This window comes from Panthera tigris, chromosome C1 (genome assembly GCF_018350195.1).
Source record: "Panthera tigris isolate Pti1 chromosome C1, P.tigris_Pti1_mat1.1, whole genome shotgun sequence".
Taxonomy (NCBI): Eukaryota; Metazoa; Chordata; class Mammalia; order Carnivora; family Felidae; genus Panthera; species Panthera tigris.
In genome coordinates, this window is record NC_056667.1 from 11,486,276 (window position 1) to 11,504,239 (window position 17,964).

The 17,964-nt window shown below is 37.9% G+C and overlaps 1 protein-coding gene across 3 annotated transcripts in view; it reads left to right on the forward strand.

Annotated features, from left to right (window-relative positions):
• Positions 1–17,964, forward strand: part of SPEN (spen family transcriptional repressor) — an 89,811-nt gene that overhangs the window by 52,873 nt on the left and 18,974 nt on the right. For all 3 annotated transcript variants that reach the window (XM_042996506.1, XM_042996508.1, XM_042996507.1), the window contains 5 exons: positions 8,962–9,122; positions 9,776–9,976; positions 13,593–13,744; positions 16,898–17,023; positions 17,346–17,459. In XM_042996506.1, the coding sequence (XP_042852440.1) occupies positions 8,962–9,122; positions 9,776–9,976; positions 13,593–13,744; positions 16,898–17,023; positions 17,346–17,459 (754 nt within the window). The remainder of the gene's footprint in view (positions 1–8,961; positions 9,123–9,775; positions 9,977–13,592; positions 13,745–16,897; positions 17,024–17,345; positions 17,460–17,964) is intronic.

The following is a 17,964-nucleotide window of genomic DNA, read 5'->3' on the forward strand; positions in this document are numbered from 1 at the left end:
ATGCATGCAGTGTTTTTGTTTTTATAGATCTCTGTGATTTTTCAGTCAGGTTATTAGTGTTTAAAGTTCTGGAACCTGGGGCGCCTGGGTGGCTCAGTCGGTTAAGCATCTGGCTTCAGCTCAGGTCATGATCTCATGGTTTGTGAGCTCAAGCCCCGTGTTGGGCTCTGTGCTGATCAGCTCAGAGCCTGGAGCCCGCTTCAGATTCTGTGTCTTCCTCTCTGTCTGTCCCTCCCCCGCTTGTACTGTCTGTCTCTCTCAAAAATAAACAGTCCAGACACTGCACTCTGCTGAACAGTGCAGAGCCTGCTTGGGATTCTCTCTCTGCCCCTGCCCCACTCTTGCTCTCTCAAAATAAATACATAAATTAAAAAAAAAAAATTAAAGTTCTAGAAACTTAGAACAGCCATTATTTTTTTATTTTTTTTTTATTTTTTTTTTTACATTTATTTATTTTTGAGATACCGAGCACAAGTTGGGGAGGGGCAGAGAGAGAAGGAGACAGAGAATCCAAAGCAGGCTCCAGGCTCTGAGCTGACAGTGACACATTGAAGAAAAAAGAAATAACCTTGTAGAGTTTGCTCCAAAGTAATATTTTATCAGAAATTTCATTTTGGGGCACCTGGGTAGCTCAGTTAGGTTAGGCATCTGACTCATGGTCTCAGCTTAGGTCATGATCTCACAGTTTGTGAGTTTGAGCCCCATGTTGGGCTCTGCACTGATAGTGTGCAGCCTGATTGGGATTCATTTTCATTCATTTTCATTCATATTCATATTCCCCCCACCCCCCACACTTGTGCTCAGTCACTCTCAAACCGTAAAATATTTCACAAATTAAAAAAATAGAAATTTCATTTTACTCTTTGATACTGAGTTAATACCTTCATTTTATGGAGCTTGGTGTGCTTTCCTAGGTATTAATTTCATTCATTTTCACAATTCCAATCTGTAATTTCTTACAGGCACATCCATTACGTATCGGGCACCATACTAGGTTCTGTGTTTGCAAAGATGAATTCATTATTGGTCTTTCAAAAATGAGTAGCTACAATATAGAGTGAAGTTTGAGGTAGACGTTATAGTAAAAGTAAGAAACCAGTGAATGTAGTGGGGTGGAGCGGGATGTCAGGAACAGCTACAGAGAAGACGGTTAACATTGGAGCTGATTCTTGAAGGCAGGGCAGGCAAGGAGGGACAGGAAGGTGTCTTCAAGGGGCGCCTGAGTGACTCAGTTGATTGAACATCCCACTGTTGATTTTGGGTCAGGTCACAATCACAGGGTCGTGGGATCAAGCCCTGCCTTGGGCTTCAAGCTGAGCGTGGAGCCTTCTTAAGATTCTCTCTCCCCTGCTCACACTCTCTGTCTCTCCAAAAAACAAAAAAAAGAAAGAAAAAAAATTAAAAAATAAAAGTGCCTTCAACAGGAATGGTATGGGCAATAGCTCTTATGTGCTTGCTGTATGCTAGGCATAGTGCTTATGCCTTTTATAATCATTAACTTGTTAAACCCTTACCACAACCTTCACAAGTATCACCGTTTACATTACAAGAAAATTAAGGAGTAGAGAGGAAGTAATCTAATCAATGACTTAATGTCTAATAAGAAAAAAAGATACCCATGACTAGAAACTGATATATTGCTCTTTTTTTTTTTTAAGATTTTGTTTTTGAGTAATCTCTACACCCAGCTTGAGGCTCAAACTCACAACCCCAGAGAGTTGCATGCTCTGCTGACTGAGCCATCCAGGTGTCCCCTAATACATTGCTCTTATATGGATAGATGATTAGTGGGTGGGGTAAGAGGGTCAAGACAAGGGAGTGAGAAGGATCAGGCAGAAAATTAGTGTGGGTCCAAGTTGTAAAGGATCCTCTCTCCCTTGTTGAAGAGTGTGGACTTTATGCTATAGGTATTTGGGAGCTATCAGAGATGAGTGGCTGGAGGTAGGTGGTGTAGCATAGACCCCTAGAGTTAGCAGGACCTTTGAAGGCCATGAGATCCGGTAACTCACTAGCTGAATTAAAGCTGAGAGAGACAAAAAGAGGTATCTTACTCTAGACCACACAGTTGAGTATTTCTTTCCCCTTTCTTATAAAAAGCAGAGTTATAATACTGAGGTTAACTCAGGTACATTAGAAGTGGTAGAGTTGAAAATGGAATTGGGATCACATCAGACTGCCTATTAAACTAGTGGCTTTTTTGTTTTTTGTTTTTGTTTTGTTTTACTTCCTGGGCTCAGGATCCTTCTATATTCTGAAAGTATTATCTTTTGTTTATTGTAGTATTTATTGACATTTGCCATATTCGAAATTAAGACTTTTAATTGGAAACTTTTGTTTTTTATTTCATTTGATATGACTTTCTCACTCTCTCTTTCTCTCAGTAATTTGAGCAAAAATCAGTTTAAATTGGTCAGTGCCAAACCAGAAGTGCTTAGGATTGCTCCACCAACAGGAGGTAGGGTAAGGCTTTTAATAGAGAAAAGGTGTGGAAGCAAAGCAAGGAAATCATTTGATCAGTTGTATCTTTGCATTTGCCTTATTTGGAAAAGCTTCCTTGTCTGTTTGTGATGGGCTTTCTATTTGATTTCTTAACCTTGAGGCATGTACAGGCTTAGGTTTTGGTTTGCTTACATAGCCTGTTTAAGGTATTAGAACCACCTCAGTCTAATGGCCTCCTTCTTTAATGAATTTAACAACTCCCCTCCCCACCCCCCACTTTTGGTCATCCTCTAATAAGTGACAGTGGAACGAAAAATTTAGTATTAATGCCACTCTCACTAAAACCCATAGGTTGTGAAGTCAAGTCCATGAAAGAATTGTTTTTGCTGTTCATTTTGGTGTTGCATCTCATTTCTGTTTCTCCAAGCATGGTGAGACCATCTGATGTGCTGCTGATGGCTATAAACACGAATTTAAGACCCTTGAGAGAATATATATAGCCCATTAGGGAGACAGCAATAATGACTGTCAGTTGTATAATGCCAAAGATTGAAATATGCTCCTTAGGACCCTATGAGCCAAACCAGTTGAAGTCAAATAAATTAAAAAATGTACCTGGAGGGGCATCAGCCTGTTTTAGCTAGGTGGCCTGTTTGTTAATTTCTGATAGGTGCTGTGATACCAGAGGTGTTGATCCAGGTACAAGCAAAAAGTACCTGTGTGGTACTTTGCTGTGGTACACTGTTCAGCCCATAAGTAATCTAAAGCAATTCTGTTATCTCAAACCACCTTAGGAAGAAATTCTAAGGACTTTTATTGTGCAGTTTTGTGGCCTTAGTGATAGATTTAGTGACAATCGCCAGAGTTAAGGAACATTGTCTTCCTGTGCATTGACAGAGAAAAGACAAGTAGGGTCAAAAGCAAAAGAAAAGCAAAAGGCAAGAAAAGGCAAAAGGAATAAAGGTTTCATGTTGGAGATGAAGATCTTCATCCCTGATCCTAGGGGAGCTGTTCACCTCAAGATGATGTCTGTTCTGGGGAGGAACTTCCCTAGCCAATTTTAGAGCTTCAGCTGGTGTGATACAACTATTTTTTAAAACCAAAAATAGTGAGATGACTGGTATTTTTTTATTTATCTTTGCTAATCTCTTTAAAGTCTGGTTTAAGTAGATAGATTCTCATAACTACTTCTGTATTCAGCCTGTTATTATAATTTGTGTGTGTGTGAAGTATATGAAGATCTGGCCTCACACAGATGTGTAATTGAAGTAAGGAGGACCTCACAGACCCCCTGAAAGGATACTGGGACCCCCATTGAAAGAACTGCTGCACTAAAAAACCATGATTATCTTGAACATTTGGACCTATGAGACATCGGATACAGAGGGGTTATTACCTGGTGTGGTAACACATCCCATTTAAGTAAGAAATTATATGATTTTCCCCTTCATTTCATGGAAGCATGAGGACAGTGGGCACGTTTTGAATTGCCAAAGCCTGATGAAAAAGCTGCATTTTGCATCTTTTTCCTTACTGATTCAAGCTTGTATATTATGTAGAGAGAAAATTATTAGCTATCTGATAGAAGAGAGGTGGTTGGAAAATTGTCACTTGAGATTATATCTGCATTTAACAAATAGACCCTCTTAACTGTTTTAATTGCAGAGTTTTCTAGTTGCTTTAATTGCTCCTTTTTCCATTTATGCCAGATTTTTGTTTCTTAACTTAATTTGGTTAAATGTTTTTTAATCTTTGAGCTTTCAAAAAGCCAACATAGGGGTGCCTGGGTGGCTTAGTAGGTTGAGTGTCCAACCCTTGATTTCGGCTTAGCTCGTGAGGTTGAGCCCCACCTCGAGCATGGAGCCTGCATGAGATTCTGTCCCTCTGCCCTTCTTCCCTGTTTGCGTTTTCTCTCTCTCTCTCTCTCTCTCTCTCTCTCTCTCTCTCTCTCTCTCTCTCTCTCCCCCAAATTAAAAAAACAAAACCAACATAAGTAAATATTTATAATCAAGTGTTTACAAATACAGGGATACAGATGTTGATGTCTGTCATTAGATGCTACTCTTGTGTAAGAGCAAATTTAGCCCTGAGTCATTTTATAAATAGTATACCCAGTGCCTTGACATTTTCAGTGTTAAGAGTCAAGTGTTCACTGTACTTCTGTGTATAAAATGGCTGTAGGAATAGGGATAGTTGATTATTGGACACTGTAATTTGGGGTTAATGAATCCTGGCATCTCAGATTCTGTTCTCTTAATGTTATATCGAGGTTCCTGAGCTACTGCCCTCGGCCAGAGGGCCTTGTCCCTTCCCTGGAAGCCTAGGCCCTGTAGACACAGCAAGGGGAGACCTGTGCGATGGGGATTCTAGAGCTGCAGGTGCCACTCCCCACACAGGGGCATGGTTCACTGATGTGGATACCTGCACTGGAGCAGAGCTGGTCCAGCTGGGTGAGGCAGTTGGAGGGAGGCAGCAGGGTTCCAGCAGGGCTCAGGGAGGTGGGCTTCTCCTCAAGCGGTGGCCTCCATGCAATGGATAGGGCACCCTGTCACAGGTTCTTACCTGGGCACTAACCAGTATCTTCCATATAGTTGTGTTGGTAGGCCACCTGCTTTCATGTACTCCTAATCATTGCTCGTACAACTGCATTGCCAGCTCAGGTGCCCTTTAGTACACCTTTATGTTCATTTCTTTTTATCTGTTTCCTAATAAATTGCCTTTTGTAATTTTTGCATTTTATTTTCCCTTTTATTGGTAAAACATGGTTCCTATAAAATAAAGATACTTACCGTTAAAAAAAAAAAAAGAATTGTCAAGTAACTAGTTGTTTGTTGTATTTATTCATTGTGGAAATTTTTAGATCTACTTCTTAGTTTTCTTAGTAATCTTAGTGAAAAATTCTGTGCACATGTAAGAAGTAATTTAGCCTACTTAGATGTTTAAGAACAGTGTAACTAGATTTCTTTTAAACTGTGGGTTATTTTTTTTTCCCAGTTCTACCATTTAGATGTTGAATTGTAATATTAGTGTTGAGGGCACCTCGGTGGCTCAGCCGTTGAGCATCCGACTTCATGATCCACAGTTTGTGACTTTGACCTCCACATCAGGCTCACTACTGTCAGCATGGAGCCTGCTTTAACCCTCTGTCCCCCACTCCTCTCTCTGCCCCTTCCTTGCTCACAGTCTGTCAAAAATAAATAAACATTAAAAAATCTAATATTGATGTTGAAAATCTAATATTGATGTTGAAAATGTAATATTGATGTGGCTTTATGAATTTAAAATTCACTTCCTTAAAACTTAGCTGATAATATCACTACTACTTTAAGACAATTTAGATTGGAATAGATTCTGACTAACTACTTTTGGCTTTCAAGAAAGCTTTGGTGAACGTTGTGATTCTTCACTTTTGTTTTTTGTTTTTTGTTTTTTTAATGTCTATTTATTTATTTATTTATTTATTTTTGAGAGAGTGTGAGTGGGGGAGAGGCCGAGAGAGAGGAAGACAGAGAATCCGAAGCAGGCACCTTGCTGTCAGTGCAGAGCCCAACATGGGCCTCAAACCCACAAACTCTGAGATCATGACCTGAGCTGAAGTCAGATGCTTAACCGACTGAGCCCCCCAGGGCCCTGGTGATTCTTTAGTTTTAGCAAAATTATGAAAATAAGAATTTTCTAAAAATTAAAAACAACACAGCTTTGGGGCACCTGGGTGGCTCAGTTGGTTGAGCGTCCGACTTTGGCTCAGGTCATGATCTCACCATTCCCGAGTTCAGGCCCCATGTTGGGCCCCACATCAGGCTCTGTGCTGACAGCTCGGAGCCTGGAGCCTGCTTCAGATTCTGTGTCTCCCTCTCTGTCTCGCCCCCTCTCGTGCTCTCTCTCTCTCTCTCTCAAAAATAAAATAAAACATTTAAAAAGAAAATTTAAAAAATGACACAGGCTTCTGGGCATTTGGGCCTTCTGTCAATTTAGTAGAACTGAAAAATATTCGGGGGTCTAAATTTGTGCCCCCATTTTGATTCATGATCTTAAAATCCATCGTACGTTTAACAGACCACACTGGAAATGCACATTGCAGATTAGGTTAGCATATTGAAATGTGAACTCAAAAGTTGAATCATTTTATCATTTTGTAAGGTTTTGTAAAGATTTAAAAACCTTTCCCTTTTGTAGTTACCACTTCAAATTGGTCAGCAGATCATTCTGCCAGTTAAATTCTACATCTTGTTTCAAAATTAGTGTGGTAGCAGGGAATTCACCAAAATTGCGATGGCATTTATGACAAATCTAATTTCTATCATTATTTTGTACTTTAAAGTCATTGTTCCCATTGGTCACCTTGTTTTCCATTTTTATAACACAGACTTATCTAGAACTTGGTTTTTGTTGCCTCATGATTGTTTCAATGGCAGAAATTCTACTCTTACCCATATTTGTTTACCCACTGTTGCTAAGGAATTTTTGGTGTTTATAATATCAGTAGAATTGTAATTATTTTCCTTAATGGTTTTTTTTTGTGATTCATTGGAATTAAGTTGATAAGTCATAACATATTCTATACTGTAATCAAATGGTCGCCTAGTCAGTAATCTTGTATTACTTGGAGTACTTAATACATAAGACAAGCCTTTTTTCCCTTCTGTGCTAAAAATAGAAGATTACTTTTATTAACCCTTAATTTGAATGAACATCACTTGGTGCTAGTAGCCCTGCTTTTACTGAATGATCTAGGAAAAAAATTATTTTTATAGGGAAAACTGAAGCCTAGTCATGTATAGGAGGCCTGGCTGTGACAATCTGCGGTTCTGTCTTGAGACTTCTATCCCTAGTAGTTCGTATTTTGTAACTCAGATATGTCCTTTTGGATCTTACTGGCTTTGGTTTATTTCTGTTTCAAACTTACGGGTGCTCTGATAACCTAATCAAGCTTTCATTTTTGCCTTAGCACGTGAGAGCTAAGTAAAAATGCTGTGTATGTTCTTAGTTATAGTACTCTGTTTTCTTACAGCATTTCTTAATTTTTAAAAAAGCAAAGGCAAATTTGCCTTAGTTCCTTGGTTGGATTTACTTATCTGGCTGGTTTAGAGATTGTATTGGCTGTGAGAGCCGCAGTTTTAGCCCAAATGACAAAAACCATCAGGTCTTCCCTCTAGTGTGTTCGAGGTGGATTAACCACCCCCCTCCCACCAGAGTTATTTGCTTAAAAGATAAGGCTTCCACAGTAGGGAGGGGGAGTGTGAAGCAAAATTTCAGAAACCTGTAAATAGCTTTTTTATTAATATATTTGAGATGTTAGAACAAAACCATGGCAGTCTTTGCTCGTCTGGTGCTAAAAAGAGACTTTCCTATTATTCGTACAGATCTCAGACATAATAAATTTGTTTCGGTATATCTCTCTCTTAATCTGAATGTGGTAATGTTTTCTCCTTGTCTTTCAACTGTCTCCCCCTTTGAGGATTGTATCAAACTGAAGAGTAATAAATTCAATTTCATTGACTCATTTCTCACATTTCTTACAGAGAAAAGAGCTTAAACCAACAGGACTCAAGTAATTTATGTAGTATTTCATTAGTCCCTCAAATATTTAAAAATTAAAATACCTAGGAAATTATTTTGGATGTTTTTGTTTTCTTCAAAATTAATATGTCCCTGAGATGGCGGTGGTGGCAGTAGCAGCAGCGGTAGTAGTAACGACAGTAGTAGCAGCAAGGCCACTTTGTTTGTTGATTGCTGTCAGAGTAGAAACTCAGTAAACCTGTGGGTTATTTTACTTCATAACCCTGCAAGATAGGTACTTCTATTATTTCCATTTTGCAGATGTGGAAACTAAGGCTTAGCAAGAGGTGAAGTTACTTGTCCAAGGATATGTGCTCTACATCTAAGTCAGGATTTGAATTGCAGTCTCTGAATCCAAAACCCATATATTCACCATGGTTTTAAAAAAGAAAAAAAAAAAAGAATTTTTTTCTCTCTTCCTCCTCCCTTCCTCCCTTCCTTCCTTTTGGAGAGAGCACTAAGGGGGGAGAGGGGTAAAGGGAAAGAGGGCGAGAGAGAGAATCTCAAGCAGGCTCCACATGGAGCCCAACACAGGGCTTCATCCCACAACCCTGGGATCATGACCTGAGCCCCTGTCCAAGAGTCAGACCCTCAACCACTAGGTGGACTGAGTCACCCAGGCATCCCAATTCACTGTTCTTTTATTACCACCTTTAAGTGAACTGCATTTACAGGCTTAACTTCATTTGGAAAACGTTGTTCACATTTTGCATAGAATACAACATTTGTCTTTTGGTGGACTGTGGTGGTAGAAGATTGTTACTTTTGCTTCCACAGTCTCAGGCCAGTGTTTGTTCTGCCTTCCAAGGGGGAGTGTGAAATAGAGTGTGGAGAGAGGGGAGGGTGTCCAGAAATCCCAGACCTAAAATGTAGATTGTTGCTTTTAATTATTGCCACTTGTTGATTTCTCAGAAATTTTATATGTATTCATTTTCTGTCTGTCTTTTTTTTGCCCTTCTGCAGCACTGACTCCAGCAGTAGTTCAAGTGATGACTCTCCAGCCCGATCAGTTCAATCTGCAGCAGTCCCAGCACCCACTTCCCAGTTGCTTTCATCCCTGGAGAAAGAGGAGCCGCGTAAAAGTTTTGGAATCAAGGTTCAGAATCTCCCAGTACGCTCTACAGGTAAAGTTTGGGGTTACTGTACTTTCCTCTCGGCTGCTGTTGGGGAATATGAGGCTGGGCAACTTAAATTCTGTCTTGTAGTGACAGCAGGCTTTCTTTTTTGTGGTTCATTACTATTTAAATGCCACGTAAGGAAAAGCAAGGGATTATCATAACTGTATGTAGTTTCTAGGTTGTTACGTGTATGAAGCTTGCATGTTATTTGTATTTACTATATCACATATATATGTACATATATACATTATTGTGCCCATCGTATATACATATACAAAGATTGTGTGGTGTGTGTTATATGAAGAAAACACGTTTAGTTTTTAGTAAATATACTTACTGGATTAAGTATTTTGATATTAGGGGAAATTTGATGTGAATTATAGAAATGCTATTTTCAGTTAATTTTATTATATTGGCCTGGAGTCCTGTGTTATCTGAAATAATTTTGGATATAAAACTATGATAGGAAACCCATTTCAAAATATTAACATTTTAAATGAGGAAAATTAAGAATACCATTTTAGTTATTTTATTTAAAAGTTTCATATGCTAACAAAACTTAGGTCAAAAATCAAGCCAGAGATTTTGTAGCTTGTTTTAATTGAATTGTAACTGAACTAGAAAAATAAGCACCTTGTTTTTTTGGGGGGGGGATTTAGATACAAGCCTTAAAGATGGCCTTTTCCATGAATTTAAGAAATTTGGAAAGGTGACGTCAGTGCAGATCCATGGAACTTCAGAAGAGAGGTATGGTTTGGTATTCTTTCGGCAGCAAGAGGACCAAGAAAAAGCATTGACTGCATCAAAAGGAAAACTTTTCTTTGGCATGCAGATCGAAGTAACAGCATGGATAGGGCCAGGTAAGAGACAAGGAGGCTAATTTTTAGTAAGATTTATATTTCACCTTATGAAAAAGTCACATCTCACCCTGAATTGGGACACTATTCCAACTTTATTTGTTGACATACTTCCAATGTCTTCTGTTTTAAAGACTGGTTATATTTGTTTTTCCAGTTAATAAAATTATGTTGTTTTGCTTAGGGAGGGTGAAAATTGTTCTGTTTCTTTAAGGGAGAAATGCTGACTTCTAAGAGGCTAAAAGGCACAATTTGGCCCTTTGTTGAGTCCTGTCTTCCCAAAAGGATTGAATTGAATGAGATAAGGAGATAGTTCTTTGGAGAATGACATCAGAGTTACCCTGAATTAAGAAACAGACGACTTGCTACATTGATCGGAGGGACTAGTTAGACTGCTTTTATTTCTGTTATGCCCAGCACAAATTAGATCTGTTGTCCTAGTTTCCATGACCTTGAAAGCTAGTGACAAAGAAAAGCAGGACTAAATCTGAAGAGTGTGACCCATTGAGAGTTTCAGGGGGACATTTTATTAGTTTGAATCTACCTGTAAGACCTGTTGTAAGTCAGGAAGTCTTCTCAGGCATGGCTCGGGTCAGTGTTTATCCTGTTTCAGAACCACCTATAGTGCAGACCTTTCACCTTGTCCCAGCCTAATGGTTCAGAATTCACATATTCAAGTTTGGGAACCTTCCAGTTTAAGGCAGCTTGTAAGTAAATTTGTGGAGAAATGTTTAAATTAGGCAGTCACATTATGTAGCTGAGACCAACTTTAAGACTAAGACTTTGAGGGGTGCTGGCTCAGTTGGTAGAATATGTGACTCTTGATCTCAGGGTTGTGCGTTCAGGTCCCATATTGGCTGTAGAGCTTTATTTTAAAACAAAACAAAAACACACACCTAAAACTTTGAATGGAATTTTAGGGCAAACGTAGCCTATTTTCTTATAATATTCGTTGTTTTGACAGTTAAGAGGGAAAAAATAGAATTTCCCTGATAAGATTGTGTAAATGTTATTTGTATGTATTAAAACAGGCATGGGGGCGCCTGGGTGGCTCAGTTGGTTAGGCGACTGACTTCAGCTCAGGGCATGATCTCACAGTTCGTGAGTTTGAGCCCCGTGTCTGGCTCTGTGCTGACAGCTCGGAGCCCAGAGCCTACTTCAGATTCTGTGTCTTCCCCTCTCTCTACCCCTCCCCCGCTCACGCTCTGTGTCTGTCTCTCAATAATAAATAAATGTTTAAAAAAGAATTAAAAAAAAAATAGGCACAGAGTTGCTAGAGGGAAGATTGTAAAACGTGCATAATTTTATGATAAACACAAGAATTCAAAGGGATTATAGGTAATGCCCTCATGTTCCCTCCTCTTCCAAGTTTGAGATGTACTCTCTTAAGTTATACTGAGCTAAGTACAACTCAGGAGTTCTTCTTTAACACATTCAGAACAGGTCACAATTGACCTAAGGAATAATATTTAGAATGTCATATAACGTATTGTAGGAAGTTGTTAGAGCCACATATAATTATTAAGTAGCGGGGATCTAATTCAAGGCCTTTAACAATAGATGGCCCTCACATCTCCCAAGTCGTGGGGCTGGCTTGTCATTTTCACTGTAAAAAATGCATTTTACCTAATTAGTTAGCACCTGGGCTTTAACCACACCTGCTAGTGAAGATTTTGAGAAGTTTGGTTGGTTGAGGCGTAGGAAAGCTTGAACGTACTTTTTCCAGGTGGGACAGCATGAAACACTTGTTGAATGGGATATTTGAAAGCAGCTGAATGTGAGTATGGAGACTTGGTTGGAATTGTTGTTGGATGGTTAAGTCATAAAATGTTTTGTATTGAAATGTATGGAGCTGATTGCTTCCTTAGGTCAGGGACCTCTTGTTAGAAAGATCCAAATCCAAGAAGCCCAACTCTGCATATAGACCCCAGGTGGCTTCTAAGATTGTGCTTAGTTCTGTGCAGATAGATCATTACAATCCCTTAAACATGAAATTGCGAAGATAAAAAGAGTTTTTTTACATTGACATGCAGGCATTAAGACCTGAACTGGTCATGAAGGTTAAATAGATGACATGTGGAAAATACACTTTTTAAAAATCTTTGTTAAACTGAATTTCTGATTTTGAAATTTTTATTGAGCTGTTTATTTGGTGGAAATGAAGCCAGTACGTACGATTTTAATGGTTGCAAATTATGTTCTATCTTCCTGATTCTGCCTTTTGGAGTATAAACCTTAAGATGTGTCTGAATTATTTTTTCTTTTCTTTTTCATTTTTTCTCCCTTTTTAAATGAAATATTCCTAAATATGTGCCCTCTATTAGTTTCAAGAAGACCTAGTTGATCTTGAAATGAGATCTCCCCTGGGAGATATGATCAAAATACAGTATGGAGACAGGTACAGGAACCCTGGCAGTTTCTGGGTCCACTTGAGTCTCTGAAAGTACATATTCTTTGATGACACCAGTAAGATTAAGCTGAGCTGCCATTAGAGCAGTCAGACTGGAATCGGGAGTGAGGTGTGTTCTGTCTGAATTCACTCAGCAGCTCAGAAGTTGAGCAGCTCAGAAGTTGAATCTTTTCAGTATCAGTGTTGTTGGTGACATCAGTAATATTTAGTGCCTGTCTCTAAACAGTTTGTTTCAGTCAGTTAATTGTTAACTTTTTTGTGTGGCTTTGTTTTACATTAAAAAAAGAGAACATAATAGGCTGTGTATAAGTTATTATCAACAAAACATTGAATATTCTGCGCTGGACCGTGTTTAAAATGGAGCTTTAGAGAAAGGTTGTGCTTGAATTAGACACTAAACCAGGGCTTTAATCATAAGAAATAGAAACCTTAGTTAGGAGTGGTGTGTGGTCTCCCTGTGTGTGTCATTGGGGCCCATGTGGCAGCAGTTTCAGAAGTACTGCTTCAGTCAGTTTGCATACAATTACTATTCTTGTATCTAAAAATCGCTACATTTAGATGGTTGGGCTCTGTTAATTAACAGAGATGCAAAATGCTAAATATTTTATAAAATGCTGAAAAGCAAATTAAGTAATGAAGCTGGCCTGTTTTCAGTTGAGTTTTACGTGTGTTTCAGATTGTAGTTTTATACTTCCCATCGAGAGCCTGCTGCAGAATTTTTGGAACCTAAGATTAGGCTTAAGTAATTGCTGTTTTTGCTGGGGTTTAAAATCTATTTCTGTGTTAGTGATTATTTTTAAAACAAATGAACTTAGCGGACTGAAATTCAGTCCACTTTTCTATTTTGAAGATCAAAGAAAGAAAGTGTTACTTACCCCTAAGTTTTTTTGACAAGTTTCTTTAGCCTTTGGAGTTAAGCAAAAGGCAGCTATTTCTGAAGCTGTATATACCTTTTTCAGATTGTATGAGTATTCACACCCAATATTTCAGAGATTCTTAAGTGTAGATTTTCCTGTGATATCTAAATATACATTAAAACATTCTTCGGTTTTGGGGTGCCTGGCTGGCTCAGTCTGTAGGGCATGTGACTTTTGATCTTGGTGTTGTGAGTTTGAACCCTACATTGGGTGTAGAGATTACTTAAAAAAGAAAAAGAAAAAAACAAACAACCCTCTTCTCTTTTTACTCTGCCCCCAAAACACTTAACAGAAACGGAAAGTGAAAATGAATTTCGTCCTTTGGATGAAAGGATAGATGAATTTCACCCCAAAGCAACAAGAACCCTCTTTATTGGCAACCTTGAAAAAACCACTACTTATCATGACCTTCGCAACATCTTCCAGCGCTTCGGAGAAATTGTGGTATGTTGTTTTTTTACAGTAAAAAGTTTTAGATCTTTGTCGTAAAACATAAAGCATAGTACAAGATTATATTTGGAAAGATGATATTTAGATGGTGTAACAAATACTTTTCTCATTTGCCCTGTGTTTTTAACTCCTGCTAAAAGATGGTCTGGCAAAACTCCTTGGGGGACTGTTTTATGTGTGTATATGAAACTATATAATAGGTATTTGTTTTATTTATATATATGTATTTTTCTATCCATTTTTCTTATTTTCTTTGTCCATCGAGTACTGTTTAAAGCCATTTCTAGTCCTGTGGGTGGGAAGGAAAATAAAAGAAGTCTGTAAGAAAGAAGCAGCAACTTAGTATAGGAGTATTGTGTTATCACAATTCATGTCAGAAATACCTTGGGGATTACTGGAATGTGGATGTCATGCTGGAAGCTCAGTTCTGTTTTGAAATTTTAATTAGAATCACTTTTTATATTTTGCAAGTCATTATTAAATCCAGGAATTCGAAGGGTTTTTCTGTTCCTCGTGACTCAAAACTTGAGTCACTTTATAGTGAAAATAGTTTGGTTACAGCTTTATACCCTTGGGATATATATACTATTTTGTTTTGTGTTTGAAAAAAATAGGGAAATTACTTCTGTCTTTCCTAGACTTTGTATTAGTAACAGCAAGAAAATTGTTGTGTATATTTGGATTTTAGAGAGTAAAAAAACGTTCTGGGTTAAGAACAGTTACTGTTAATCTTTCAGGTGTGTGTGTGTATGTGTCCGTCCATCTATCCATCCTTATTTATACACTAATGTTGGAAGTAAAAATTCTTACTTTTTTTAAATGATACAATCTAGTGAATAAAATATTTGTGCTTGTAGTTGACCTAAACCTCAAAGGGACTAGGAGCAAGAGATAGAAATGGTTGGTACAAAGTAAGAAAAAACAAGCTATATATTTAGAGAAACAGCAAAACATTCATTTTCCTTTCTTGAATTTCAATTATTTTAAGTTCTTTTATCACACACCCTAATTCCAGCCGTACTGCCTACTTAGATGAGTTCACTTAACCTACCTGGGCTCCAGCCTTTTCGTGACAGAAAAGTTTTATTTATTTTGCTGCTTAGCATTTGTGAGTCTATGAGTTGATAAAACTTTCAGATATACTCTTATTTGAATGTGGCTGCTACTTTGAATTTTGGAGGAGCGTAAGAAATTGTATTTGTGTACATAGATACATTTTCATCAGCAGGGTTGCTACACATGGAGTGATTATAGTGTTTAAGATCCATGCTTAATAAGTGGCCATGTCCTATTCTGTTTGAAAACCATTATTCCATGTTTGCAATTGCTCACGAGGGTAACTATTTTAATGACACACAAACTTAGGGGAAATGGTCTGCTGCTTATTGATAGATTATGCTGTAGCTAGAAGAACCCTTGTAGTGAGCCTACCCACCAATATTCTTTGGAGACCATTTCTCTTACATGGAGTTATTCTGGATTGTTGCGTACTACATTTTGGTGAAACTCAGCTCCTATTTACCATTACTTAGAACTGTTTTGAGTATAGGGGTGCCTGGGTGGCTTATGCCATTGAGCGTCCGACACTGAATCTCAGCTCAGGTCTTGATCTCAGGGTTGTGAGCTCAAGCCCTGCATTTGGCTTCTCGCTGGGGGTGAAGCCTATTTAAAAGAAAAAAAGAAGAACTATTTTAAGTATAAACTACTGCTTTTTTTAAGGATTCCTCAAACTGCTCTTCAAATGCATTATTCATTTTGCTCTGTTTCAGCTTTTGATTATTGGCTTATGACCCTTAAAAAGGCGTAAATATTGTGATTTACAGAATACTTTAGATAATCACCATATGGGTCATTATTGTTCAAGTGTAAGTTTTGCAATCCACGTATCTGGTTTCTCTGGACCATTTTCATGTGTAAGCCAGCTTTTTTACACCACCTTGTCTAAGTAGTGAAGTAGGCAGAACCAGAGTGTCATGCATGAGTACAGGTTTCAGTCTTTCTAAAGAATTAGAGTTAAGGGCGCCTGGCTGGCTCAGTTGAAAGAACACATGACTTTTGACCTCAGGGTCCTGAGTTTGAGACCCACGTTGGGTGTGGAGATTACTTAATAAATAAACTTAAAAAAAAAAAAAAAAAAAAGAGATGGGGCTTTGCCTTTTATAGACTGTTTCTTTAATCAAGGGATGGTGTTCTGATACATCTTCACAAGGTAGTTCAGGTATTTATATATTTATTCATTCTGGATATGAGAGATTATTACTATATATATCAGTCACCAGGCTTGGTTCAGTTAGATACACTGATACATTAAATGAGTCTTCTAATTTAGGATTGCATATTTTAAATCACTTTTTTGAAAACCTGATTTCTTTCTCATTCTTATTCTTCTCAGATATTCTATTTTAAATGGCCAGCCAGCCACTAATAAAGGTTTTTAGATTATTGCAGAAGCGAATTACAGTTTACCCTCGAACAGCATGGGTTTTAACTGCATGGATCTGCTTGAATGTGGACTTTTCTTCTTATGATTTTCTTAATAACATTCTCTTTCTTCCAGCTTACTTTAAGGATATAGTATAATAATTTTTACAGAATATGTGTTAATTAACCATGTTATCAGCAAGGCTTCTGGTCAGCAGTAGGGTATGAGTGGTTAAGTTTGGTGGGAGTCAAAAGTTATATGTGGATTTTCAACTGCCTTGGAGGTGGGTGCCCTAACTAACTCCCTTGCCCCCAGCCCCCTGTTGTTCAAGGGTCAACTGTATTTCTTAGGTTTTTATTAAATAGGCTGCCTTTATTAATCTCTGTACTGTTCCAATTTTAGTATATGTGCTGCTGAATCAAGCACAGCCTTTTTCTTCATAAATTTGTCTTAACACAGGTATTGTGAATTTTAAATTTTGAGTTTGCACTTTCTCTTCTGCAAAGAATTTCACAGAGGAAGGATTTCATGGTTGTGACTACAAATGCTGTGTTGTGTAGTCTTTCAGGCTATTTACAGTTGTATTACAATGTATGGTTTTAACTAAGAAAATGATTTGGGGGAATATGACTGTTTTGAGAAATATGCACCTTGTTTGGGCTTAGTTTATTCTGATTTATTTTCCTGTTGGCCTGTCACTAATTGGTACTAATTGGCTTTTTCAGGATATTGATATTAAGAAAGTAAATGGAGTTCCTCAGTACGCGTTCTTGCAGTACTGTGATATTGCCAGCGTTTGTAAGGCTATTAAGAAGATGGATGGAGAGTACCTTGGAAATAATCGCCTCAAGGTAAAGGACTTTGCATAAGTTATTACACCGTTATGATTTGGAGTGTTTGTGTGTCTGTCTGTCTCATTATTTCAAATTGCAGTACAGTTAGATAACAGTAAAGGTGATATAATTCTGTGCACCCTCATCCTCTTGTACTGTAAGCTGAATTAATACTTAGCCTGGCAGGATCACGCTTGTGTACATTTCTTTTGATTTTAACCAGATGTTTCTCCCTTGGGATGATGGTTGATAAGATTCCTACAGAAGACAGATTTTTTCAGAATTCTGTAGTTGAATAATTGGTGACTTTACTAATAGAAATTTCACCTCTCCTATTCAGCTGGGTTTTGGAAAGAGCATGCCTACAAACTGCGTGTGGTTAGACGGGCTTTCTTCAAATGTGTCGGATCAGTATTTAACACGCCATTTCTGCCGATATGGGCCTGTGGTAAAGGTAGGTGGGAGGTTTTGGTGTTGGTGTCAGGTTACTTCTGACTCCCTATTCTTGGAATTCTGTCCTGTCAGCCCCAGTTCTTAATGTTGACGTTTTCTTTTCTTTAAAAATTACTAGTAATTTGTTGTAGAAGGGCTTTTGCATCTATTAGCTTATGATGTGAGGAAGTATTTTGAAAAACTGTTTTGAACTAGCCATGATGATTAATTTTGAAACTAATTTGCATGATACTGTTAAATAGAAGGTTTTTTAGAGGTTTTTATTATTTTATCTCACATGAAAATTAGTCTAATTATCTAATTATTTACAATCACACAAATATGTCATTAGACTTTATTTTTTAAAAAAGAAGATGACTTTAAAGGGATGATCATACAGTGTTCATCTAGTCAAAGTTTGTAAGGTAACATACCTACAAGCAACAGGAAAAGGGTCTGTGGGCCCCATTCCATTATGTGAAAGTAGAGCTTTGAACTCCCTTCTTGAGAGCAGAGTTACACTGTGG